Source organism: Acartia tonsa, chromosome 1, assembly GCF_053477335.1.
Source record: "Acartia tonsa isolate MP-2025a chromosome 1, ASM5347733v1, whole genome shotgun sequence".
In the NCBI taxonomy this organism is placed as follows: Eukaryota; Metazoa; Arthropoda; class Copepoda; order Calanoida; family Acartiidae; genus Acartia; species Acartia tonsa.
Genome location: NC_137260.1, coordinates 20,244,100 through 20,265,677, shown reverse-complemented (window position 1 = coordinate 20,265,677; position 21,578 = coordinate 20,244,100). Strand labels below are relative to the sequence as shown.

Genomic DNA, 21,578 nt, shown 5'->3' with positions numbered 1-21,578 from the left:
CTTTTGTGGTTTATATTCATATTAAGGGATACTGCATTAGAATGAAGTAATAAAATCAATTTAACGATTGACTTTTATTTCAAATATGTACAAACAGTAGTAACACAAAACGTATTAAATATTTCACAAAACATTTATTCCAAATTTTTTCACGTAAGAGGCTTTGAAACAAGGAACAATTATGTCCGCAAGTGGCGCAGCAAAATTTTTAATTATTTTGCAGCAGAATAGTGATCAGAATATTACTAAGAGAGAGTTTCGATTGATTTTCTAATCATGTGGAAGGTGTCATCCAGAATAGGATTAATTGAATTACTAAGTTAGTGTACACTACCCGGAAATGCCCCTATCCCCATCTGCATGCCCAAGTTTTGGCAGGAATTGTCAATAAATCAGCGTAAAAGAAAGTTGTTTTCCTGATTATATAAAATCCCATATGCAAGCACACTTACTAGTATACCTTAATTAAGAAGCAGCTTAGCTACTTTAGATGAAATTAAACAATATTATAGTAGACATAATAGAAGACTGGATTCTTAGAGGCTATGTCACACTTCGTCTGATAGGGGAAGGTGCACCTAAAATAATCAAACATTAGATTAATAATAATATACAGGGTGGGGCAAATAAGACCGGACAAACTTTAAACGGCCATAGCGCCAAAACTACTTGACCAATCAGGACGTTTGACCACACTATTAAAAGCTTAGGTAATGACCTAACCCTAGCTGAAACTTTATGCCATTTCTAAAAAGGTAAAGAACGTCGTTCTAGCTCAACTGTGGTCCAAATAAGAGCCTCCGTGTCTAAGGAAAGCTTGAAAGTTGGGTGAATTTGGATCCTGCGGTTACTCACGTTCCTAAGGAAATGTGGCCTCCCAGCAGCCCGATCTTAATTCAATGGACTTTTGGGCCTGGGGCTACTTTGAAGCATGCACCAATAGACGTGCCCATACCACAAAGACCTCCCTCATTGCCACTATCAAGGAGAACTACGCCAGCTTGGACAGGTACATTTTGACCTGGACCTGCCGGCGGTTAAGGAGGCGGGTAGAGGCGGTGATTAAGGCTGGCAGCGATTTTATTGAATAATCTAATAGTCATATACCTATTTTGCTTGCCAGTTTTTAAAATTCAATGAAATCTTTAAAATTGACGATTTTATGATCATTTGTTTAGAAGTTAGAATTTGTCCGGTCTTATTTGCCCTACCCTGTATATTGTCTTCCAAGGATTGTTCAACGTGAGTAGATTTATTCTTTGTCTTTATCCTATTATAAAAAGTAGTAAGCGTTTTTTGTCTGTCCCGAAGGATCTCGCTAACCGCTGAACCGATATTGTTCTCCTTTACAGTGAAGCTTCTTATAGGTCCTGGGAAGGGTTTAAGCTATTTTTGGGGAGGGTGTCTTCACCCCCCTTCCCCCCAAAAATATTTTTTTTACTCTTTTGAAACTCAAATTTAAAATAGGATGAGGTCGACTTTTCCCCCTCCGACCTCAAGTGTCCCTAGAGGCTCTAGGGGGCGTTGCCCCTAGTTTCTTAAAAAGGAAGATTTTAAAACTTATTGAGTGTTTGAACAGAGAACATTTAGTACTGACAGCTGCTAATGCCACTGCCACTCCCAGTGCTGTCAATAAATTATAGATCTTTAGATCAAAATGGCAGTGGCGAGCCAGGAAACACTTTGCAAACACCCACCGGCTCACTGGCATCGCAAAATGATTACTGCCACTAAGTGGTGTAAGAGTGTTTCTAAGCTCACCAATGCAGGATTAAATTAATAGATCGCTATAAGGTGAGCAACTCAAAAATCGGCTCACTAGAGGCTTCAGTAGTGGCATCGCTGTGATTTAAAGATCCAGCTCAGCATTAAATCAGAAACCCTCAACTGTATTACCAATAGACTTTTGTTGGTCTTTTGTATTTCAATTAAGAAAATTTGTCAGTTTCCTTAAATTTTATAGTCGACCACAGAAATCCAAAGGAGGGTAAATTTTCGTTTGTTTAGGTTAGGTTAGATTATATTTTGTTATAGGTATCACTGCAGGAAGAGGGCATGGGATGCTTTCTGGGGTTAGTTCCCCCCCCCCCCCAGATGGGCTAGGCATAGGAAAAAACTAACCCCTTATTTTTTTATTTCATCTCAAAATAATGGTTGAGAAGGAAATCACAAAAATTATAATGCTCCTACTTCTTAAAGTTTTTCTGTAGAGAGCTTTACTCCGGCCCTAACATCAAGTTAACACCGTTTTCTGCATTTTTTATTTATTTATTTGTTTTGCTTAAAAGATAATAATGTTTACATTGTTAACTCAAACACTTGAAGCAAACATTCAAAAAAGTTTCAGTAATTATTTTTAATTAACCCAGAAGAAAAATTATCCAGTTTGAATTTAAAATATAAACCTATCCTAAATTATTTAAAACTTATTTCACCAGCATAAATGGTGATTGTAAAGAGTATCACAAAAATGATGAGAAGGTTATGTTACTCATTTCTTTTAAAATGAAATTTTCAATAATTATACATTTCTTTGTTTGGCTAATATTTTCTAACATGAATTCGTATATACCTGAAGATCTAATAAACTGCTGGACTTTTTCAGTAAAGCCTCTATAGGTCCAAAGAAGGTTTTTATTATCTATTTTTTAGGTGTATAAAATTTCTCCTCCACCCCCTCTGGAAGAGAAATAGGATTCCTTCCAATCCCCCCACAAACAAATAATAATAATTTTTAGGCAAGAGCATAAGTTTGTAGGCTGTTCAAATCACTTTTTGATTGCTTTCAGCTGCAATACACTTGGAAAAATGGGCTCTGAGAAATAATTGAATTCTGTCTATATTTCCCCAACTTTGAGTAATTAATCCTTTTAAAAAAATAAGTATTTACCTTAAAGCCATGCACTTATTCTTGTCAATTCTGAAATAAGATAATGTCAGGGATACAGGGAAAGAACACTGGGCGAGAAATTAACCATCTTCCAATTTTTAGGGGTATTTAGCCTTGATGCTGTGAGTATTGGTGCAAAAAAATATGACGTAAAAAAAAAATTAGCCAATGAGAGGCCACTATAAATTTTACCATTTTGGTCAATAACGGCCTCTCATTGGCAAATTTTTTTTGTTACGTCATATTTTTTGCACCAATACTCACAGCATCTTTAGCCTTTAACAGTAACAAGCCCTTTTCACTCCACAGAGGGGAGCATAGGCCGCTGACAATTTGTCAGTGTTTCTGTAACAATGTGGCTTTTTTATGGATATGGGATAGGGTTGTCAGCCCTAAGCCCTATGATTGCGGTGTAAAGCGTCCATTTGCCCATCAGACAACCAACCCTTTGATTGCACGACCTTTGTCTGAGAAGTCCTAACTGTGCATGGTAGTGAGTTGCGCCTGTTTTGGGCCAAGGCATTCCCTCTACTCTAACTATTTTAGTCGCGCACCTGACATAGCAGCAGTAGGAACCAATTTTAACGTCTTTAGTTATGACGCGGTGTCGGACCGAGATTCGAACCTATCACCTTCCCGACGACGAGCGGATGCGCTACGTGTTGAGCCACGGTCGCGGGTATTTAGCCTTTGGTATCTGGTAAATAATGAGGGGAAGAAGGGTTGTAGTTTGATTAATACGCGAATGTCGTCTCCCTTCCTGGATATTATAAATAGAGATAGTATGTCACGTTTTTATGCAATTTTGAAATACAAAAAAATATATTTTGAAAGGTTTTGTGTCTATATCAATAGAGGTTGCGTGATCACAAAAGTAAAAAAAAATATACCTGAGACTGGCTGTTTTGATCTCAATATCTCTCTCTAGAACAATCTTATTATTGAGTAGATCCACTCTGGCATCCGTAGCAGATTTTAACATCTACAAATCAAATATTTTACAAGAAATCCGATAATATAAAGTAGTAAGGTTTTTTTTGCCTGAAGCTGAATGTTGCAATGAATACTGAATCGATTTGGTTCTCTAAATTATTCCTGTGTTGGTTTTATGCCCTTTCATTTTCAGATTTAAGACTTGGGAAGGTTTTGGGTTATATTTCTAGCACTTTCTTTCTGTCACTTTGAATACAAAGCACCAGGATTCAAGGGGAAAACCGCTAATTTTATTACAAAGTAGCTTTTATGATAGATTTTTAGACCATTTCCTAAGGTTTTATTTGTTTATTTTGACTCTAGACAACTAAAATTTTTAATGATTCCTATTACATATTAGCATCTAATTTATAAATTGTTTGCCCGTCTCTTCATCGGTCATTCAAAAGACATAGACCTTGTTTTTAAAAATGTTTCGTGATTGTCTTTGATTGTTTGCATATTCTCTCTTTTTACCCCTTGATATGAAAACTTGATACTGCCCTTTAACTCACTTTGCCCATTTGTCCCTTCCATGATTTTTTTTGCTTCGCTACTTACTGATGTTGTCATTCTTGTTAATTTTTACCTCGTTTAACTCGTCAACATTTTGTTGGATAGCATTAATTTCTGAAACAAGACCAATATGAGGCGCATCATTACAGCTCTCTACATCTGGCCTGAAAATAAAGGGTTTCAAGACGTCATCTGCAAATTCTTTTTGAATTAATAAACAGTTAAACAAAGATCAGCGTTTTCTCTCAAAATGCCTTGTTAAGCACTAAAACCCTTCTTACAGTTATAAACCTTCTTAGGACCTATGAGAAGCTTCACGTTAAGGGAGAAAAATATCGGTCTGGCGGTAAGCGAGATCATTTGGTACACAAAGACAGGTAGACTCATAGTCATCTTGTTACTTTTATATACAGATCTACTACAAAGTTTTAAAGATCAAACACTGTAAATTTGAGGTAACCAAATTGAAAGAGTTTCTGGATGTTATGTAAAATCTTCAAAGGGATTTACCTCAAGGTGCCTAGTCGAGTACAGAACCCCAACCCCCTTATTTTAAAATTAATCGTAAAAAAGGGGGATGTATTTTGTTATGTGTTGCTGTTTCATTTCATGTCAGCTTACACTTTGGTTACAATTGAATAAAGACTAGACCCGCAAGATTAGGTTCCGCAGTTATAAGCCCTACAGGGCTTAGGTATAAAGAAAGAGAAAAGGTTTATGTGTTCTCCAGGCACTTTGAGAGAAAGCATCGATATTTACTAAATACATTATTTTACCTGTGACTTCTTTTTTCAAGCCGAGTTTGAGAAACTTTCATTGGGCCTCCCTGAAGTTTTTAATAAAAAATTAACAATAAAGAAATTTTCTAGAAATAATATCCAAAGTTTTTATATTTTCTGATTTTTATTTTCGAAAATCCTCTTTTTTAGCCCATTTAACACTCCTTAACTTATTGATGGCCCCCACCTACGAATTAGGGGATTTTTTTACTCTAAACTTGCTTACCTTTCCAAGAATGGCTTGTTTAATTTTCTTGATGAAAGTATCTTGTTCTCGGATTTCTTTTTGTATCATATTCAACTAAATAATAACAAAATAAAAATAATCAGCAATCATCTGTAAATGTTTAAATACTATCATATAATGAATTTTAAGCTTATTTGTCTGTAGCGAAAGAGCTTGCTAGCTGCTGAACTGATATGGTTTTCTTTTAGAGTGGAGCTTCTTATAGGTTCAGGAAAGGTTTATTTCTATTTTGGAGAAGGTTATCTCAACCTTACCAAAAAAAATCTCACCTAGAAAAATTATCTCCCCCCCCGCAAAAAAAACTTCACATTTTTATCCTCTTCCTGCTCAAAACTAAAATTATAAGTGGAGGGTCGACTACCCCCATTCCTTAGAAATTTTAAAGAAATAAATTACATCAAGTAATTGAAATAAAAATTATATTATCTCATAACATTCAGGTTTATCTGTCTTCTAAGATAGGAAAACATAATATAAATTTATACCTTTTTTACACATATGTATGTACATATATAGAACATACAGATAGTATATTTTACTCAAGCAAAAACAAAACCTTTGTTGTAGACGAATCCTCCGTCTCTGAGATCTTACCTTTCCAGTTAGTTGAGTATGTGCATCTTGACACTCATTGATTCTCTGCTTAAAAGCCTGTAAAAAAATTATTAAAATTTGTAAAAATTTCGTAAACTTTATTCTTAAGATTCGTTAAATTTATGATATCAATATTATTACGTTTTTTAGTTTTCCCAAGTTTATTTCTGCTTGTCGTAATTATCCTACGGGGCTTCTTACTTCACTTAACCTAACCTAACCTGGAGATGTACCTGATTTGTCCTATTCCAGTGGGCCACCAGATCACTGCAGGCAGTGTTTAGTAGATTTTCTATGTCATTGCGAACTAAATAAAAAAAACAAGAATAATTAAAATAAAATTAATTAGGCTTTCGGCTTTAAAATGTCAATGGACAAGTAACATTTCTTTTACCTACTTTGTCAGACAAAAAGACATACTCAAGTAATTTACAAGATTTTCTGTAATTCTGTACAATCTCAAACCGGGAAATATCAAAGATGGAAAAAGTAACACATTCTTCTACTTTGCCAATTAGAATGATTAGTTAAAAATAGAACTCAAATTTTGAACTCAAATTCACAACAAAGATGGTGCAATCAAAGTGATGCATGTATTATTACAGGGTTCGGCAGCGTCAGGGAAATAATCCTTTCATCATTTTAAAAGTCTAAAACTTACCCTACATGGCAATCAATCTTTTTTTTAAATGAAAGCTACCAAACGGGCTTAAATTTGAGGCAGGTACTTCTTTTCCTGATAACCTAATCGTTTTGACAAGAAATTTACTTTTCAGATAAACCTGTCTATAAAGCCATCTACAGTGTGTTTTTTATGAGAACCTTTTTGAAAGCAATTTTACCCCACTTGTAAATTTTAGATTTTACTGTATACTTTTAAAATAAAAACTGAAATATTTTTTTGGTGTTCTATTAATTGCATTAAAAAACAAAGAAAATAAGCCATTAATCATTAAATTCTGATAACTATAAGTGGGGTAAAATTGCTTTCAAAAAAGTTCTCATAAAAAAACACACTGTATTTTATTTAAAACTAAATGATACCTTGAGCTGATGTTCCTCTAGTTGCATGCGATTCTTCTCTACAATATAAAGATTATTTTATTCACAGTAAGGTGTGAAACGGTTAGACAGTATTTGTATTTTTGACTTCAGCATAGCATTTGTATCCTTTTATACATTGAAAAAAAGAATATAGCAAAATTAATGGTTGGAAATAAATCAAATTCATCAATTAAAATTTTGATAAATCGCCTCAATTTGGTCAAGCTTGTTCTATTAATAACAAAATAAAGTAAAATTTTAAAAAGTCTTTATTTCAAAAATTTCTAAAAATTCTTTAAATCCATTAATTCAATGTCACTAAATGTACTAAAAATACAAACACTAACCTGTTCTTTAAGCTGTGCTTCCTCCATGATTCTGGCTCTGAACCCGAGGCCTCAATCTAAATAATATTTTAACATAAAATAAAAAATCACAAAACCTAGTTGAAATAATAATAACTTTATCCAAAGCAAATAGAGACTGAGAAAGTTAATACACCCATCTTATAGGGAGGGAGGGTGCATAAAAGTGTCTCTATGATATAACTTTACCTCTCATTGGGTGGAAAGGGTTGGTAGTTAACACCCCAAACGGAAATTTATAAACTAGGGTCGTTCATAACATGATTCAATAGAAGGTTGATAAAAAATATTGGACCAATTATTTATTAATAAATACCTGTTCCACGCCAGCTTGCAGATTTATGTTTTTGGACGTATTCTTCAATCCCAAGCATTCTGTATCTATATTCAGCGCTTTGTCCTGGTAAAATGTTAAAAACTTATAACTATTTAGACAATAAGATAGATAGATAGCCCAAAAACATTCTGTATATGTGCTTTGTCCTAACAGAAAAATAAGGCAGACTGATAGATACATTCTGTATCTATGTAAAGTAAGAGATATATTGATAGTCTCAAACATACTGTATGTACATTCCTTGATTTGTCCTATTAGAAGACAAGGTAGACATATAGATAAGTACATAGAAAAGATAGAAAGTCACCCCCAAACTACCTGTATCTATAATCAGCGCGTTGTCGTAACAGAATTAGATCAATATGTTGACAGAAAAATGGATAGATTGAAAATCCTTAAACATTTTGCATTTATATTCAGTTCTTTATGTCAGAAAATAAGGTAGACATATAGATTATTAGATAAGTACACAGAAAAGATAGATAAATAGACCCAACCATTCTGTTTTTATATTCATTGCTCTGACCTAACAGAAAAATAAGATATGCAATGCATATAAAGGATGAGCAAAAAAAAATGCGTAGATTTCTAAAATTCAAATTCCGCGGCTTGTGTTAATAGTAGAAAAATGTTACGCATACCATTAGAAATGTCCCAAATAGGTAAAATGTCCCAAAATTTACTTGCAAGTCAAGTTTTAAGTCAGTTGGGACATTTTAACATGTAGCTCCCTTACTATACGTAGCAGAGAAATCGTTCTTATATTTCCAAAAAATAGACTTCTTATCGGTTCTAATGATATGCGTAACATTTTTCTACTATTAACACAAGCCGCGCAATTTGAATTTTAAAAATCTACGCATTTTTTTTGCTCACCCTTTATGAAGATTGAAAATAAAATAGAAGATATATAGAATAGACAACCCAAAACATTCCGTATCTTAGTCCTGGCACGAAAATCACAAAACCTTTGCAATAAATTAAAATTTCTATCAAATTTAAAATGAAATAAGCTATACCTTATTGTCCAAGTCTTCTTGCAGTTGCGACTGAAAAAAAAATAAAATAGGTCATTTGAGTCTTTAGGAGATTTTTTAATTCTTTATGTAGATTTATGTAAATGATATCGATAAGAATGTACACTTTCAAAATATCAAATCTTAAGAAATCAGAGACAAACAAACACCAGAGAGTATAATTTTGGCAGTGTTACAGATTTTATTATTCTTATAAAATCTTTCTCAATCATCGTAGTTATCAACGTTCAATATTGAATCAATGAAATAAGTTCTTTATCTAATATTCAGTGACGTGTTTAGGGTTTTGTCAGGAAAATTCGCGAAGCGCACCTGAAAATTTTTACAACTTGATTACAATTTTGGACACCGTAGGAGTGTGACTACAAAAAAATGCCAAGAAGGGCAAATCTAACATGCTAACATGCATAAAATAAGATCAGAGGTATCAGTTATGGAAAGTCACGCAATGATTATGTAGCTGCGCTTCTAAATTACCTGTTTCCTTTTATTAGAATCAATTTGTGACGAGGCCAAGTCTACAGCCTCTCTCATCTTCTCTTGATAATCCCTTCAATATAAAACAATGATCAAGGACATCTAAGCTTTTTATTTAGGGAGGATGGAGTGAGAAAATCTGTTGTAGAGAGGTAACATTTTATTGTGGGTTTCAGAGAATTTATAGACGAGCCGAGTAATAAAATAAATTTGTTTTTAAGGGGTGGGATTAGTTTAGATTTGTTTGGGGAAAAATATAACACCCCCCCCCCCTGAAACATCTTGGACAAGGATGACACCATCAACTACAGAGAAGAACTAAACTAGAGAAATGTAGGATGTATATGATTTTAGTTCTTACATAAAATTGTATGGTATTAAGGCCATAACTGTAAATGTCCTTTTTTATAGTTGAATCTGCATACAAATGTGCATTTAATTATTTCAAAAATTTTATTTATATTTTCAAATATGTTTACCTTATACAAGCAACTTCAGCATCCAAAGCCATCTCTACCTGAAATAGTAATATTTTACACAATTAATGTACATTTTAGTGCCGACATTATTAAATTGTAAACAAAATAACTATTTTTTACCTCATCCTTTACAAGATCAATTCCTTGTCTGCTAGACCTGAAAAATATGAAGAAAAAAATGTAAATTAAAATTTTTTAATTTAATAATCTAGAACTCCAATTTTTATAATATGTTTTTCAGTTTGGCTAAGAAAATTAAATTGGATCGGAGACTTACTGAGAAAAAAATAACCCTTAGCTTGATTAAACTTCTAACCTGTATTGAAGACAATCCGTAGCTACTCTTAAAGGGCGTTCAGTCTGCTTCAAAGCATGTTCTAGCTGGCGAAGCTTCTCCTAAAAGAAATAAAAAATTGTGTTTAAATTCCTTTTGTTTTGTAAAATACTAGCGGCTTCGCCCCTAGCCTCTGGGGGGTTTGTATAATTACATCTTCTATTACCTACCCAGCCGAAAAAAATGTAAATGGATCGCAAATTTTCGCAAATAAATGGCGAATTCGCAAAATTCGTAAAAATTCGTAAATTTCATTTAAAGTCGTAAAAAGTTTAAATTTGTAAAAATTTGTTGTAAAAAATAGGGGGGATTTTTTGGTTTTTTGGGGTGGTTGAGGTGTCCCACCCCCCAAGAAAAAAGCCTAAAACCACCACATATTCCCTGAAGAGTAGAATCCGATCGGTTCAGTGGTTACCGAGATCTTAAGGGACAGACGGACAGACAGATGGACGGACGGACAGACATCATTCTACTTTTTGTATTACTAGCGGCTTCGCCCCTAGCCTCTAGGGGCTTCGCCCTATATAGTCATGGGAAGTCAACCCTTCTTAATAGAAATATTCAAAAAAAATATTCTTTGTTTAATTACTCTGTGGTAAAATTAAACCCAGGTTGTGCGCTTTATGCACAAAAATTTTGATTTGTACAAATTTTACCTAATTTGTTTGCCGTATACACAATTTCAATTCGTAAAAATTAAACCTAGGTTGTTCGCATACACAAAAATTTAAATTAAAAAATATATTTTTATTTTTTTTTCGGGGGGGGGGGATTCATGGGGTTTGCCCCATGTTGCAGTGGGGTTCCCCCACCCCAATTACTGGTTTTTGTTTACAAAAATTTTAAAAAATTAAAATTTTGGAAGTGGGGATTTTTTATTTTTGGGGGGTTGGGGTGTCCCACCCCCCAAGAAAATAGCTTAAAACCACCAGAGGACCAGTAGGTATATTCCCTGAAGAGTAGAATCCGATCGGTTCAGTGGTTAAGGCTCAATTTAAGGTTAAGGCTCAATTTGATCAGCAGTTACTGAGATTTTACAAAAAATGTAAAAAAAAATTTTGGGGGGTTGGGTTTTTTTATTTTTTGGGGGGGGGTTGGGGGTGTCCCACCCCCCCAAGAAAATAGCCTAAAACCACCACAGGACCAGTAGGTATATTCCCTGAAGAGTAGAATCCGATCGGTTCAGTGGTTACCGAGATCTTAAGGGACAGACAGACAGACAGACGGACAGACAGACGGACAGACGGTCAGACGGACAGACATCAAGCTACTTTGTATTATAGATAAATATCCTTTATTCTTAAAAATTCAGAATTTGAACTAATAGGCTATTTTGCCTGGAAAACTAATATTAATAGAATATCAAAAAAATCACCAAACCACCTAGATAACCTAGAATATCCTAGAGAGGTACAACATTGTTTGAGAAATATATATATCTATATCTTTTAATGTGACGACAGTTTTGACTTTATAGATATGATTTTAAAATATTCCAGATCTTTATAGAATTGTCTATTTCTCTGAAAGACCTACTGAGAAAATTGCATACGGACAAACACTAATAATATTTGAGTAACTCCACTTTTAAAATTGTTATGATACCTCTAGGCAAGCAGTTTCTCTGACATTGGAGTTTAGCTCCTCTTGAAGTTCACATCTCCACGACTAAAATAAAGCTTTTTTATTGGAGGGGGGGGGGGGGGGTGGGGGGGACTAAATGTTATATACAACTTAAACAAAAACAGAATGTATTTAGTACTTATTTAAGAATTAAATTTCTTGTTTTTTATCCCTTCCCTTTGCTCCATTAATAATTCTTTTAAGTCTACTGTTAACATCTTCATTATGACTCAATGTAAATACATGATTTGGAAAACTAGCGGATGATTAAAGTTTTACGTCTAAACCGCTAAAATTATAAATATGTCTATATTTAGATAAAAACTTTAAAACTGGTGAAAAATTCAATTTTTGGCCTCTCAGGGCCCTTCTATGTTCTTGAAAATAATTGGTTCAAATTGGTTGTTTTATATATATCTAAGCTAAGGGCGAAGCAACTAGTATTTAAAAGATTTTATACCTGAACTAATCTTTGTCGTTCTCTCAGCATAAAGTTTATATCATCTTGATTCCTAGAAAAATTATAAAGTTAAAAACAATATCTAAATTTTAGAAAATGAAAGGCTGAATTTGCATCAATTTTTTTAAAATCTTGTTTATAAGTACAATGTAGCTCAGTGAAATGAATTAAACATTTTTATCTCAATGAAAAAATAAAGTAAAAGTTTCGTTTTAATACCTAAAAAAAAACTTAATAAAAAAGCTTAAATTACTTCAAAAATAAGAGGTGTACAAAAAAAATAATTGCATATCTAAATTCTATGGATCATTTTAAATCTACTACTTACTAAAAACACCGACTAGCTATTAAGAAAAAAAAGTTAGACCACCTTCTTTATAATATGATGAATATATAATTATTAGTAAAGGGCGTTCACACGTTTGGACATATATATCATAGTTACAGAGTAGCCACGCTATTAAATAATTGTTATACCTGTTAGTCTTTCCAGTTGTTTCATTTATAAGAAGCATTGCTCTGTTTCTCACTCTTTCACTCTCTCCTCTTATAAATAAAAATAATAATTAATTAGTTATTTTGCTGATCTCGAACCTCTAACTTCAAGATACAAAAAAGAAAAAGTTAAATGGATGATTTTGAATAATCCTAATATTGAATTGATAAGATGTCTATCTGTATGTTTCAAAAGGTCGCACTAAAGGCTAGATATTCTACTTTTCAAGAAAGCTTCATATAGGTTATGGGTTGGTTTCAGGCTACCGATTGTTCTTTAAAAAGTAGCAAATAAAACTTTTACCCATAAAGATTATGACTGAATGAGAATTATTTTGCATTAGAGTACAAGAGATAGATAGGAACAATTTTAGAGATGATCACATTTCAAAGTGACCTTTAAAAGGACTGATTTGATTTATTCAAAGATGTTAAAATCGCCAAACCTTTCAAAGAATTAAAATTGTTAAAAGTATTTACTATTTATTTCAGAAAACCTAAAAGGTATGAGGCAATGGACGAAAAATCTATTTACAATCCAATATTACCCACCATGTAGAAAAAAGATTATTATTTATAAAAAGTTCAAACCAATCAAAATCACCCTGGACACTCAAAGATTTATACATATGGAAGAACGTGTTTATATGCATTAGCACACTGCTTAACATGTTGATTTTATGTGGTATCCGCCGAGGATAAATGGCAGACACCGGAGTTCAATTAGATTACGGCAGTGAGACAGACGTGGACACCTTACTATAGAGAAGCTACGCTTCTCTAGCTTTCACTAGATAATGATCAACATCTATTTTCAGTTGTCACTTTATTGAAGGGTTAAGAGATACTGAAGCTATATACAACAAACAATAATTACATGGATAGGAATAAATAATCATAACATAAAAGCATAAATAATACATATACAATGGTCAGTTTGGGCAATAATGATTCCCCCATCCCTGGAAAGGGTGGGGGAGAATTAAGAATACAGTTAACCATAATAAACATGACAGATTCAATCATTAATTCTAAGCGTAGGGAGGGGGTCACTAGACCCCTTCCCCAGGACTCGGGGGAGGGCCATTGACCCTCCACCGAACCCCAGATCAGGGGTGCCATAGACATGGCTCACGGTTGCCGAATACCACAACTCTCCCCTCGGAAGGTTGGGAGGTGGTTTCCCTACCAGACTTCCGACAGTGGTTGAGGCCTTCGGCCCGCTCCTTAGGGCTAAAATATATACAAACGATAATGATTCAATGGAATCCTAGTGGTGAGTATCTTCTTAGGGTTGATGGGCTCCCAACGTGGGATAGAAGGCAGAGGCTGACTTGGGTTGGATGCGTTGGTCAGCGCCGGCAGGTATCAGGTTTGCTGGTGGCACAGTTGTTGCTGGAACGGTCAGCAGTGGGGCCTGCTGGTTGTTGTTGGCAGCGGCTGGGGCACTGGCTGCCAGGTTGATTGTCTGAACAGCGGCCTGTCCTCCTGAGGGGCCGCGGGGTCTGCCAGAGGGCGGTCCTGGCCTACCTGGGCGGTCATGCCCGCTGTCAGTTGATTTCATAGACACCATTTCCTCGGCTGCTTCCCTGCCGATGGGAATGGCATCCCAGTCCACTGAAAAGTCCCGGGACTTGGCATGGTTGAGCCTGGCTCTAGCCAGCGCTTTCCTATATAAAGCTGGATGGTACAGGAACACTTGTGATATCGCATTCAGGGCTGCCCGGACTCCTCCCTGTGCTGCTGCCAGAGAAATGATGGTTAGGTCCCCCAGCAGTTTGAGGATCAACAACAGCAAGCACAGTATGGCTGCGCCATCTCCCCACTCGTGGATGGCTTGTCTAAATCCTGCCCAGACATCCAGGGCTGCCTCTCCTTCCTCCGCCAGTCGGTCAATGTTGTAGGACACTATCCCATGGTCTCCTGTGGCCGAACAGCTGCCTTGCTGAACGCAGGAGCCATAGGATAGGCCGGTCAGCATGGCACTCTTGTATGCTGGGAACGCCAGCAGTTGTTGCCAGTCGTTCAACTCAGCCTGCGAATACAAACCACCTGAACTGAAGTCATCTAAGGGTTCTGTCAACAACTGCTTAGGCGTATCCAGCGGGGGTGGCCTCTTCTTGGGAGCAGGGGTTAACTCTATCCAGCCTTCCTCCGCGTGCACAGTCAGGGGGTAGGTGGAGGAGCAGGGAATCTTGGTGGCGTGCTCACTGTATACCCGTGTCACAGCGTCTACAAAACCTGTGGGCTCTACTGGCACTTTGTCCCAACACTCCTTGTGTTCGCGGACAACATACTTGTGCCTTTGGCAGGTCAGCTGCAGCAGGATGTCTCCCCTCAGTACCGAGAACGTGCTCCCCTGGACACGCACCGGGTGGGCCGGATCTAGTTGCTGGAGCTTCCAGCAGTTGGCCGCTACTTCTTCTGCTGCAGTGCTTTTCATGCGCGTTTCCAGGGTAAACCCAATATAACCTGCTTTGATCTGTGCTTGAAGGGGAATGTCAACATCCCTGGCCGACACTCTGGGCAGCGCAGCCGCGGCTGGGTCAGCTGCCACGAACAACGCTGGATGGTTGGTGGCATGGGCCTCGAAGTCGCAGTTCACAATCGAGGTGGGGTTGGTCATGTTGATGAAAAACTGGGCCTGATGGTCAACCAGATATGCATCCATCACCAGGCTGGGCTGGAGGCTGCGGATCAGCCTCAAGGGGCAATCTCTTCCCAGGTGGTCCCACACGTAGGTTGCTTCCCCAGTGATGCAGGACAGCTCAGAATGGGGACACTCTAGGGTCAGGTGGTCAGACTGGGACTCCACCCGTCCATCCTCCACCACATAGGTCTCCTCCTTGACCAGCAGCCGCCGCTCCTGGAGCACTAATTCGTTGCGATATAGCTGGCCCTCAAAGTGGACGTCCTCCCCCTCGCAACCCACCCCCTCGGGGCTGTTGACGAGGGCGCCCACCATGTCGATGGTGAAGAACAGGGGGTGGTTCAGCTGGAACGTCAGTGGCTGGGTCTTGCCTGGCAACGTGTATACTCGGTTCCTGGCCAGGTCTCGGCACGCTTCTGGGTCTATCTTGGTTGGCCTCATGAGGGTGGGGACCGAGGTCACCTTGAGGTGACCCCATACCCCACACCTGAATGTCCACTGGGACACAGTGAGCTGACAGCTGAACCCAGTGGTTTCCCTCACCTTGACTTGCTGCAGGACGTGTACTTCATGGCCCAGGGGCACCTCCTGGTGTAGGGGCTCCGTGTCACACATCTTTTCTTTATTGTAAGACGTGACATGGGTGGGGTTGGCACAGTCCCACCCCACCAGGACGTAGCTGGTTGTAGGCCACACGGCTGCCAGCAGGAGGCCCCACAGGACCATCCACCAATGGGAGAGGCTTCCAGGTAACCATCTTCCTCGTACACGCGGCTGGGGATCTTCAGCTCTGGTCACGGCTACTTCTTGGGGCTGGACACGGCTGGGCTGCTCCTGGCTAGATACAAATTTCCATTGAGCGTTATCTGTATGCGGCCGAGGCACCCCGATACCCTCCCCAATGACAGACTGGCAAGCGACTGGCACTTGCCTGGGTGTCGGCTCCCCTAGCCCTAAGTGCTCCCTTCCCTTGTCCAAGGCATGCCCAGTGGCATGGGGCTGAAGTGCATGTGGCACAGGCTCGCCCTTACTCACTGCCCTCCCCTGCCCTAGGAACTCAGGTGCATGTGGCACAGGCAAGTCCTTATTTTCCCAAATTTCAATCTCCCCAGCCTCAGGTGCAGGGGGCACAGGCAAGGCTGGGTGTTTACAATATTTTGGATACAACACATTTAACAAATTCAACTTATCCTGATGTTGAGCAGCTGGGTTCCCTTGGCTGGCAGGGGGCTCTGGATGGCATGTAGCTGGACTCTCCCTGCAGGCTGGTGGCGCTGGCTGGCATGTAGCTGGGCTCTCCCTGCAGGCTGGGGGCGCTGGCTGACTGGGGGTGACGGGTGTCACCCCTTCCTCTGGGACCGCTGGCTCGTTCCAGGACTCAGGTCTCTCGGTGGCGGCGACGGTTGTCGCCCCAGACATCAGGTTGGAGGCTGGCTCGTTCCAGGATCCAGGTATCTCGGTGGCGGCGACGGTTGTCGCCCCAGGCACCAGGTGGGAGGCGCTGGATAGCACCCCCCCATCATCCCAGGTGGCGACGCCGGGTGGCGTCCCATACATCGATGCAGAGGTGCTGGCTAGCACCTCCTGCCTCTCTCGTTCAGCGGCTGCCAGGGCCTCCCCATACACCGTCTCAGGGACGCTGGGCAGCGCCCCTCCACTCTTGCTGGGTAGGCTCAGTCGGGCAGGTTCCATCATGTTGAGGCTAAAAGGCTGGGGCCTCAGCACCTCTGGCTCGGCTATGTTGTTGGGCTGTATCAGCTCTGGCCCCAGATGGTTAAGACTGAAGCCTAGGCCAACCCGGTTGGGTTCAGCCGCGCCGCCCAGTACGTTGATCCTAGCTGGGACAGTCCCAAACTGCGGCATCCCATCGGCTCGGTCCGCAGCTCTGGGGGCGGCTGCTTGCTGTGGTGGTGCTGGGGGCGCGCTCCCTTCCATATGGGCCACTCTGCTGGGCTTCCCTGGAGGGGCACCCTTGTCGGCGGTGCGCCTGCGGCTGGCTACCTGGGCCCAGTCGGCTCTACAATCGGCCGCCGTGTGACCGTCATAGTGGCAACGCTCACACTTGGCAGAACGGTCACGGCGTGGCTGGGTGCGTCTCTCCTCTAGGCTAACTTCCACAGGCGTTGGGCAGTCTCGAGCTCGGTGGCCTCTCCCCTGGCAGCGGTAGCAGCGGCCTGGAACCTTGTCATCTGGAGCGACCTTCCCCATCTGGTGGAGACCCGGAGCCAAGGAGCCAATCTCCATTGGCTCCGACTCGTCATATTGGGGCAACTGGATGCAGGCAGATCCAGTCAGCCCGTCGGTCGAGTCCACTAAGCACACACCTTCCTTCAGCTGCTTAGTAACCATGGTCACGGTGAACATGGCCTTACGAGTGTACTCAGGTACACTCGTAATTTCATGGTTCATCATGAGGCGTTTTACGTTGGCGTTACGAATTCCACGATTTAATTCGTCCACCAACAACTCAAGATCCTCATGGTTGTAGGCGTCCCTATACAAGGCGCACTTAGTTGATATGTACGCTTGTATAGGTTCTGTCGAGTGTTGCTTGTAATCCCTAAACGCTTGTTTAAGCGTTTGGGACTCAAAAGCAGGGCGAAATAGCAACTCACACTCGGTCTTGACCTGTTCGTAGGTCAAGGCTTGGCCTGCCTCGCCAAACAGATGGGACGCCATTTCCGCCGCTTGCCCTACCAGTGACAGTAGTAGGGCGTTGCGGCGGTTGAGGGAATCATGAGGTGGTACGCGGTAAGCCGCCCATGACATCTCAAGTCTGCGGATATGTGCCGACCAGGATTGCTTGGGCGGCCCTCTAAACTCCGGCAGATTGCTCAGCATCAGCTTGCGGTACTCGGCTGGGGCCGGCTGAGGGTCATCCTGGAGCCATCCTGGGGCTTGGTCACCTCCTGGGGCTTGATGCTGGTCCATTGGGTCGACGGTGAAACGGCGGGCACAAAGTTATACAGTACTAAAATTGAATGGTTTGTCACTTGAGGCTTCCTAGCCTAACAGCCAACACTGTTTGTATCACTAGGTTGGGCGTTTAGTTACAAAGATATAACTTAGCTGTACTTATCACTAGTTAGGTGTTGAGGTTGTAGGGTAGGCTGGTAGAGGTAGATAGATGTTGAGGGTCTGAACTGCTGTCAGGAACTGATTGGGTTTTCCCTTATCACACTAGAGCTAGAAGGAAAGAAACTTGCAATTCTTTATTTGCTAAAAATACCCCTGTTAAATGCTATGGAGTAGCTCCGCTCTGGTGTGAGTGTGTGTGTGTGTGCGTGGAATCTCCTGTCCTTGTAACGCGCGTTCGCGCCGTCAAATCCGCGCACACGGGGAAAACGCGCTCTCACCCCTTAACTCGCTCTCTCATTGGTCCGCTTCGTCCGTTGGATTTATGATATTTTCCGCACTCTGTTGCGCTACCTGTGAATGGCGCTCTGTGTATCCGATCGCTAGCTCCACACTACAGACGGACTTAGTCTAGTGTGGGTAGGAAGGGGGAAGCGCGTGAGGGGACGGGGGTAACTCCGTCCGTTCCCCCTGTGAGGGAGGGGGGTAACTGTGTGCTGGTGTAATAGGGCCTTTTCTTCTTAATCTTAGGCTTATCTATTATATCACCCTGATTGTATTTGCCTTCAATGGAGAGGAGCCCCTCCCCTTCCCTTGGAATAAGGGGTGTATTGTTGTTGTGCTGTGGGCTTGAGATTGTTTTGATTTATATTACATCTAGCTTCTATTTTTGTCCTTATCACAATTGCATAACAGATTTGTTTACCAACTCTGTTCTATTTTTAGCTGTTATCACAATACACAGTAATCCAAGCCTGTTCTATTCTTAGATTTATCACAACACAACAATTTGTTTGCCAAGCTTTGCTCATAAATCTATTGTTTGGCCATCACACTAGGGTGGTAATCCCTGCAAATGTGATATAATATCTGTTTTCTAGATGGGTGGCTGCGTTGTAGCTTCTCAGGATATTCGGGGTTGACGTAGTTTTTCTCTGTTCTGGTGCACTACACTCGTATGTTAGCTCGCAGCTTGCAGCTATGTGGCATGTTTCAGCCTATCGGCGGCAGGGAATGTCCCGTCCTGCTAGCGCCGCTGATCCAAATCCGGCTGATGGCGGCAGGGAATGTCCCGTCCTGCTAGCGCCACTGGTTCGGATCCTGCTATTTCTTGCAGTAAAGTTGGCCTATTTTCAGCCGTTTACACTTATTTGGCTTGTTTCAGCCGGTCCGCAGGCCTGTTTCAGCCCTTTTGGCGCTCAATTCTCCGTTAGATATCAGCGCTGCTCGCGGTTATTCGTCAGATTTCGCTGTCTCGCTTCCACAACTGCCGGATGCAGAGTTAAACTTTGCTGTCCAGGGTGGGTAATTCAGGTTGCTTGCGTCAGTTTTGCCAGATTCACTGCTGGGAGTACCTTAGCCTCAGATGCGCGTCTGCTCTACACTTGTGGTTCGCCGTAATCTCACACAGCTGTCACCAAAGTTGTGGTATCCGCCGAGGATAAATGGCAGACACCGGAGTTCAATTAGATTACGGCAGTGAGACAGACGTGGACACCTTACTATAGAGAAGCTACGCTTCTCTAGCTTTCACTAGATAATGATCAACATCTATTTTCAGTTGTCACTTTATTGAAGGGTTAAGAGATACTGAAGCTATATACAACAAACAATAATTACATGGATAGGAATAAATAATCATAACATAAAAGCATAAATAATACATATACAATGGTCAGTTTGGGCAATAATGATTCCCCCATCCCTGGAAAGGGTGGGGGAGAATTAAGAATACAGTTAACCATAATAAACATGACAGATTCAATCATTAATTCTAAGCGTAGGGAGGGGGTCACTAGACCCCTTCCCCAGGACTCGGGGGAGGGCCATTGACCCTCCACCGAACCCCAGATCAGGGGTGCCATAGACATGGCTCACGGTTGCCGAATACCACATTTATAATTACATTGTATACCTTGACTTATCCGCATTATTAAACTTATCCAAGTTGGCCGCATTCCACTCTGCGTGTGAAAACTCGGTGGCTGCGTTGTTCTCTGCCTCTGTCATTGTAGTGTTCTTGTTATCTTAAAAACATTCTAGATGATATTCTGTTAGCAAGGAAGTTTTGCACTCACTTTTTTCAATAGTAAAAATAGTAAAAAAAAAAAACTTTAAAATGTTGATCACAATTACAGAATAATATTGTCCACAAACATGTTGAATAATAATAGATTTTGTCCGAATTATCTCATGTTTTGGATAACGAGAGAGTTAGAGCCAAAAAAGAAAAAAAATATATTTGATAACTAAGCTTAGTTTAAACACCGAAGTGCTGACAAACCAAGGTTGACAACCTCCATTAGCAATAAAGCACAGAAATATGGAGCAATTTATAAAAATATCATGCAAATCTAACCAATTTGGGGTTGGTCAAATCGCCCCTTTTAAGAAGACACTAGAGACCGCTATTGGCATACAACATTTTATACCCCCAAAAAATTAGTGCAGCTAGAGACCTCTAGGGGCGTAGCCTCTATCATCCAATAAAACAAACATTAAATAATCCAAAAAAATCATAATTTGTATAACAAGATAGTTTTATGTAAAGGTTTATTGAACAGCTTGTCAAAGATGATCTAGGAAACTAAATTTACTTTTACTTATTATTAACCAAAGGAAGTATAACACTAACATACTTAATACTTACTATCAAACAAAAGTTGGTCCCGCTTTACAGAAATTTTTTTTAGAGTAGCACAAAACTTAATTTCCTTTCACTAATAACAGTTAAGAAAATATCAGTAATTTCAATTATGTATTAGGCCTTTTACACAGTAGAGGATGGTTTGACTCCTTTTCTCAAAACAGCCTAAATCTTGTCAAATACAAATTAAAAATTCCATTTCAATCGAATTCGCACAAAATATTTTAGGATAGGTAAGGTTTAGCAAAGATTAAGAAAGCCCTACATGGATAATGATATGGTTTCACATGGATTAAATTCCTTATTAAAAGTTATATAAGATTTATGAGACTTGATTCAGGATTTTTGACAAGCACAAAGCTTTTTAAAGATTTGTTTAGCCCTCTCGAGATCTTAATTTGCACAATAAAAATTTACTTTTAAACGCTATTTTCTTACATTCTTGTTATTTGTAGCTTTGTGTGGAAACCCCAGGGTAAGTTTAGTCAATATGAAGGGATATAAAAATGTTCGGGAACATTTTTAGGGGAATATAATTTTCAAACCAATAGCACTTC

General features: G+C 39.7%; 1 protein-coding gene across 1 annotated transcript; it reads right to left on the bottom strand.

The window, feature by feature from the left end:
* Window positions 1-59: 59 nt before the first annotated feature.
* Window positions 60-20,409, bottom strand: LOC145314575 (tektin-3-like). Its single transcript, XM_080154557.1, has 20 exons — window positions 20,290-20,409; window positions 12,632-12,700; window positions 12,155-12,206; window positions 11,677-11,739; window positions 10,054-10,133; window positions 9,858-9,894; window positions 9,738-9,775; window positions 9,259-9,331; window positions 8,764-8,793; window positions 7,724-7,807; window positions 7,390-7,445; window positions 7,043-7,080; window positions 6,232-6,305; window positions 5,999-6,055; window positions 5,384-5,458; window positions 5,155-5,204; window positions 4,452-4,542; window positions 3,781-3,872; window positions 2,891-2,920; window positions 60-578 (listed from the first exon to the last, which is right to left on the bottom strand). The coding sequence occupies exons 1-20, from the start codon at window positions 20,382-20,384 to the stop codon at window positions 497-499; spliced, it is 1,266 nt and encodes a 421-aa protein (XP_080010683.1). The 5' UTR covers window positions 20,385-20,409; the 3' UTR covers window positions 60-496.
* Between the last annotated feature and the right edge of the window lie 1,169 nt (window positions 20,410-21,578).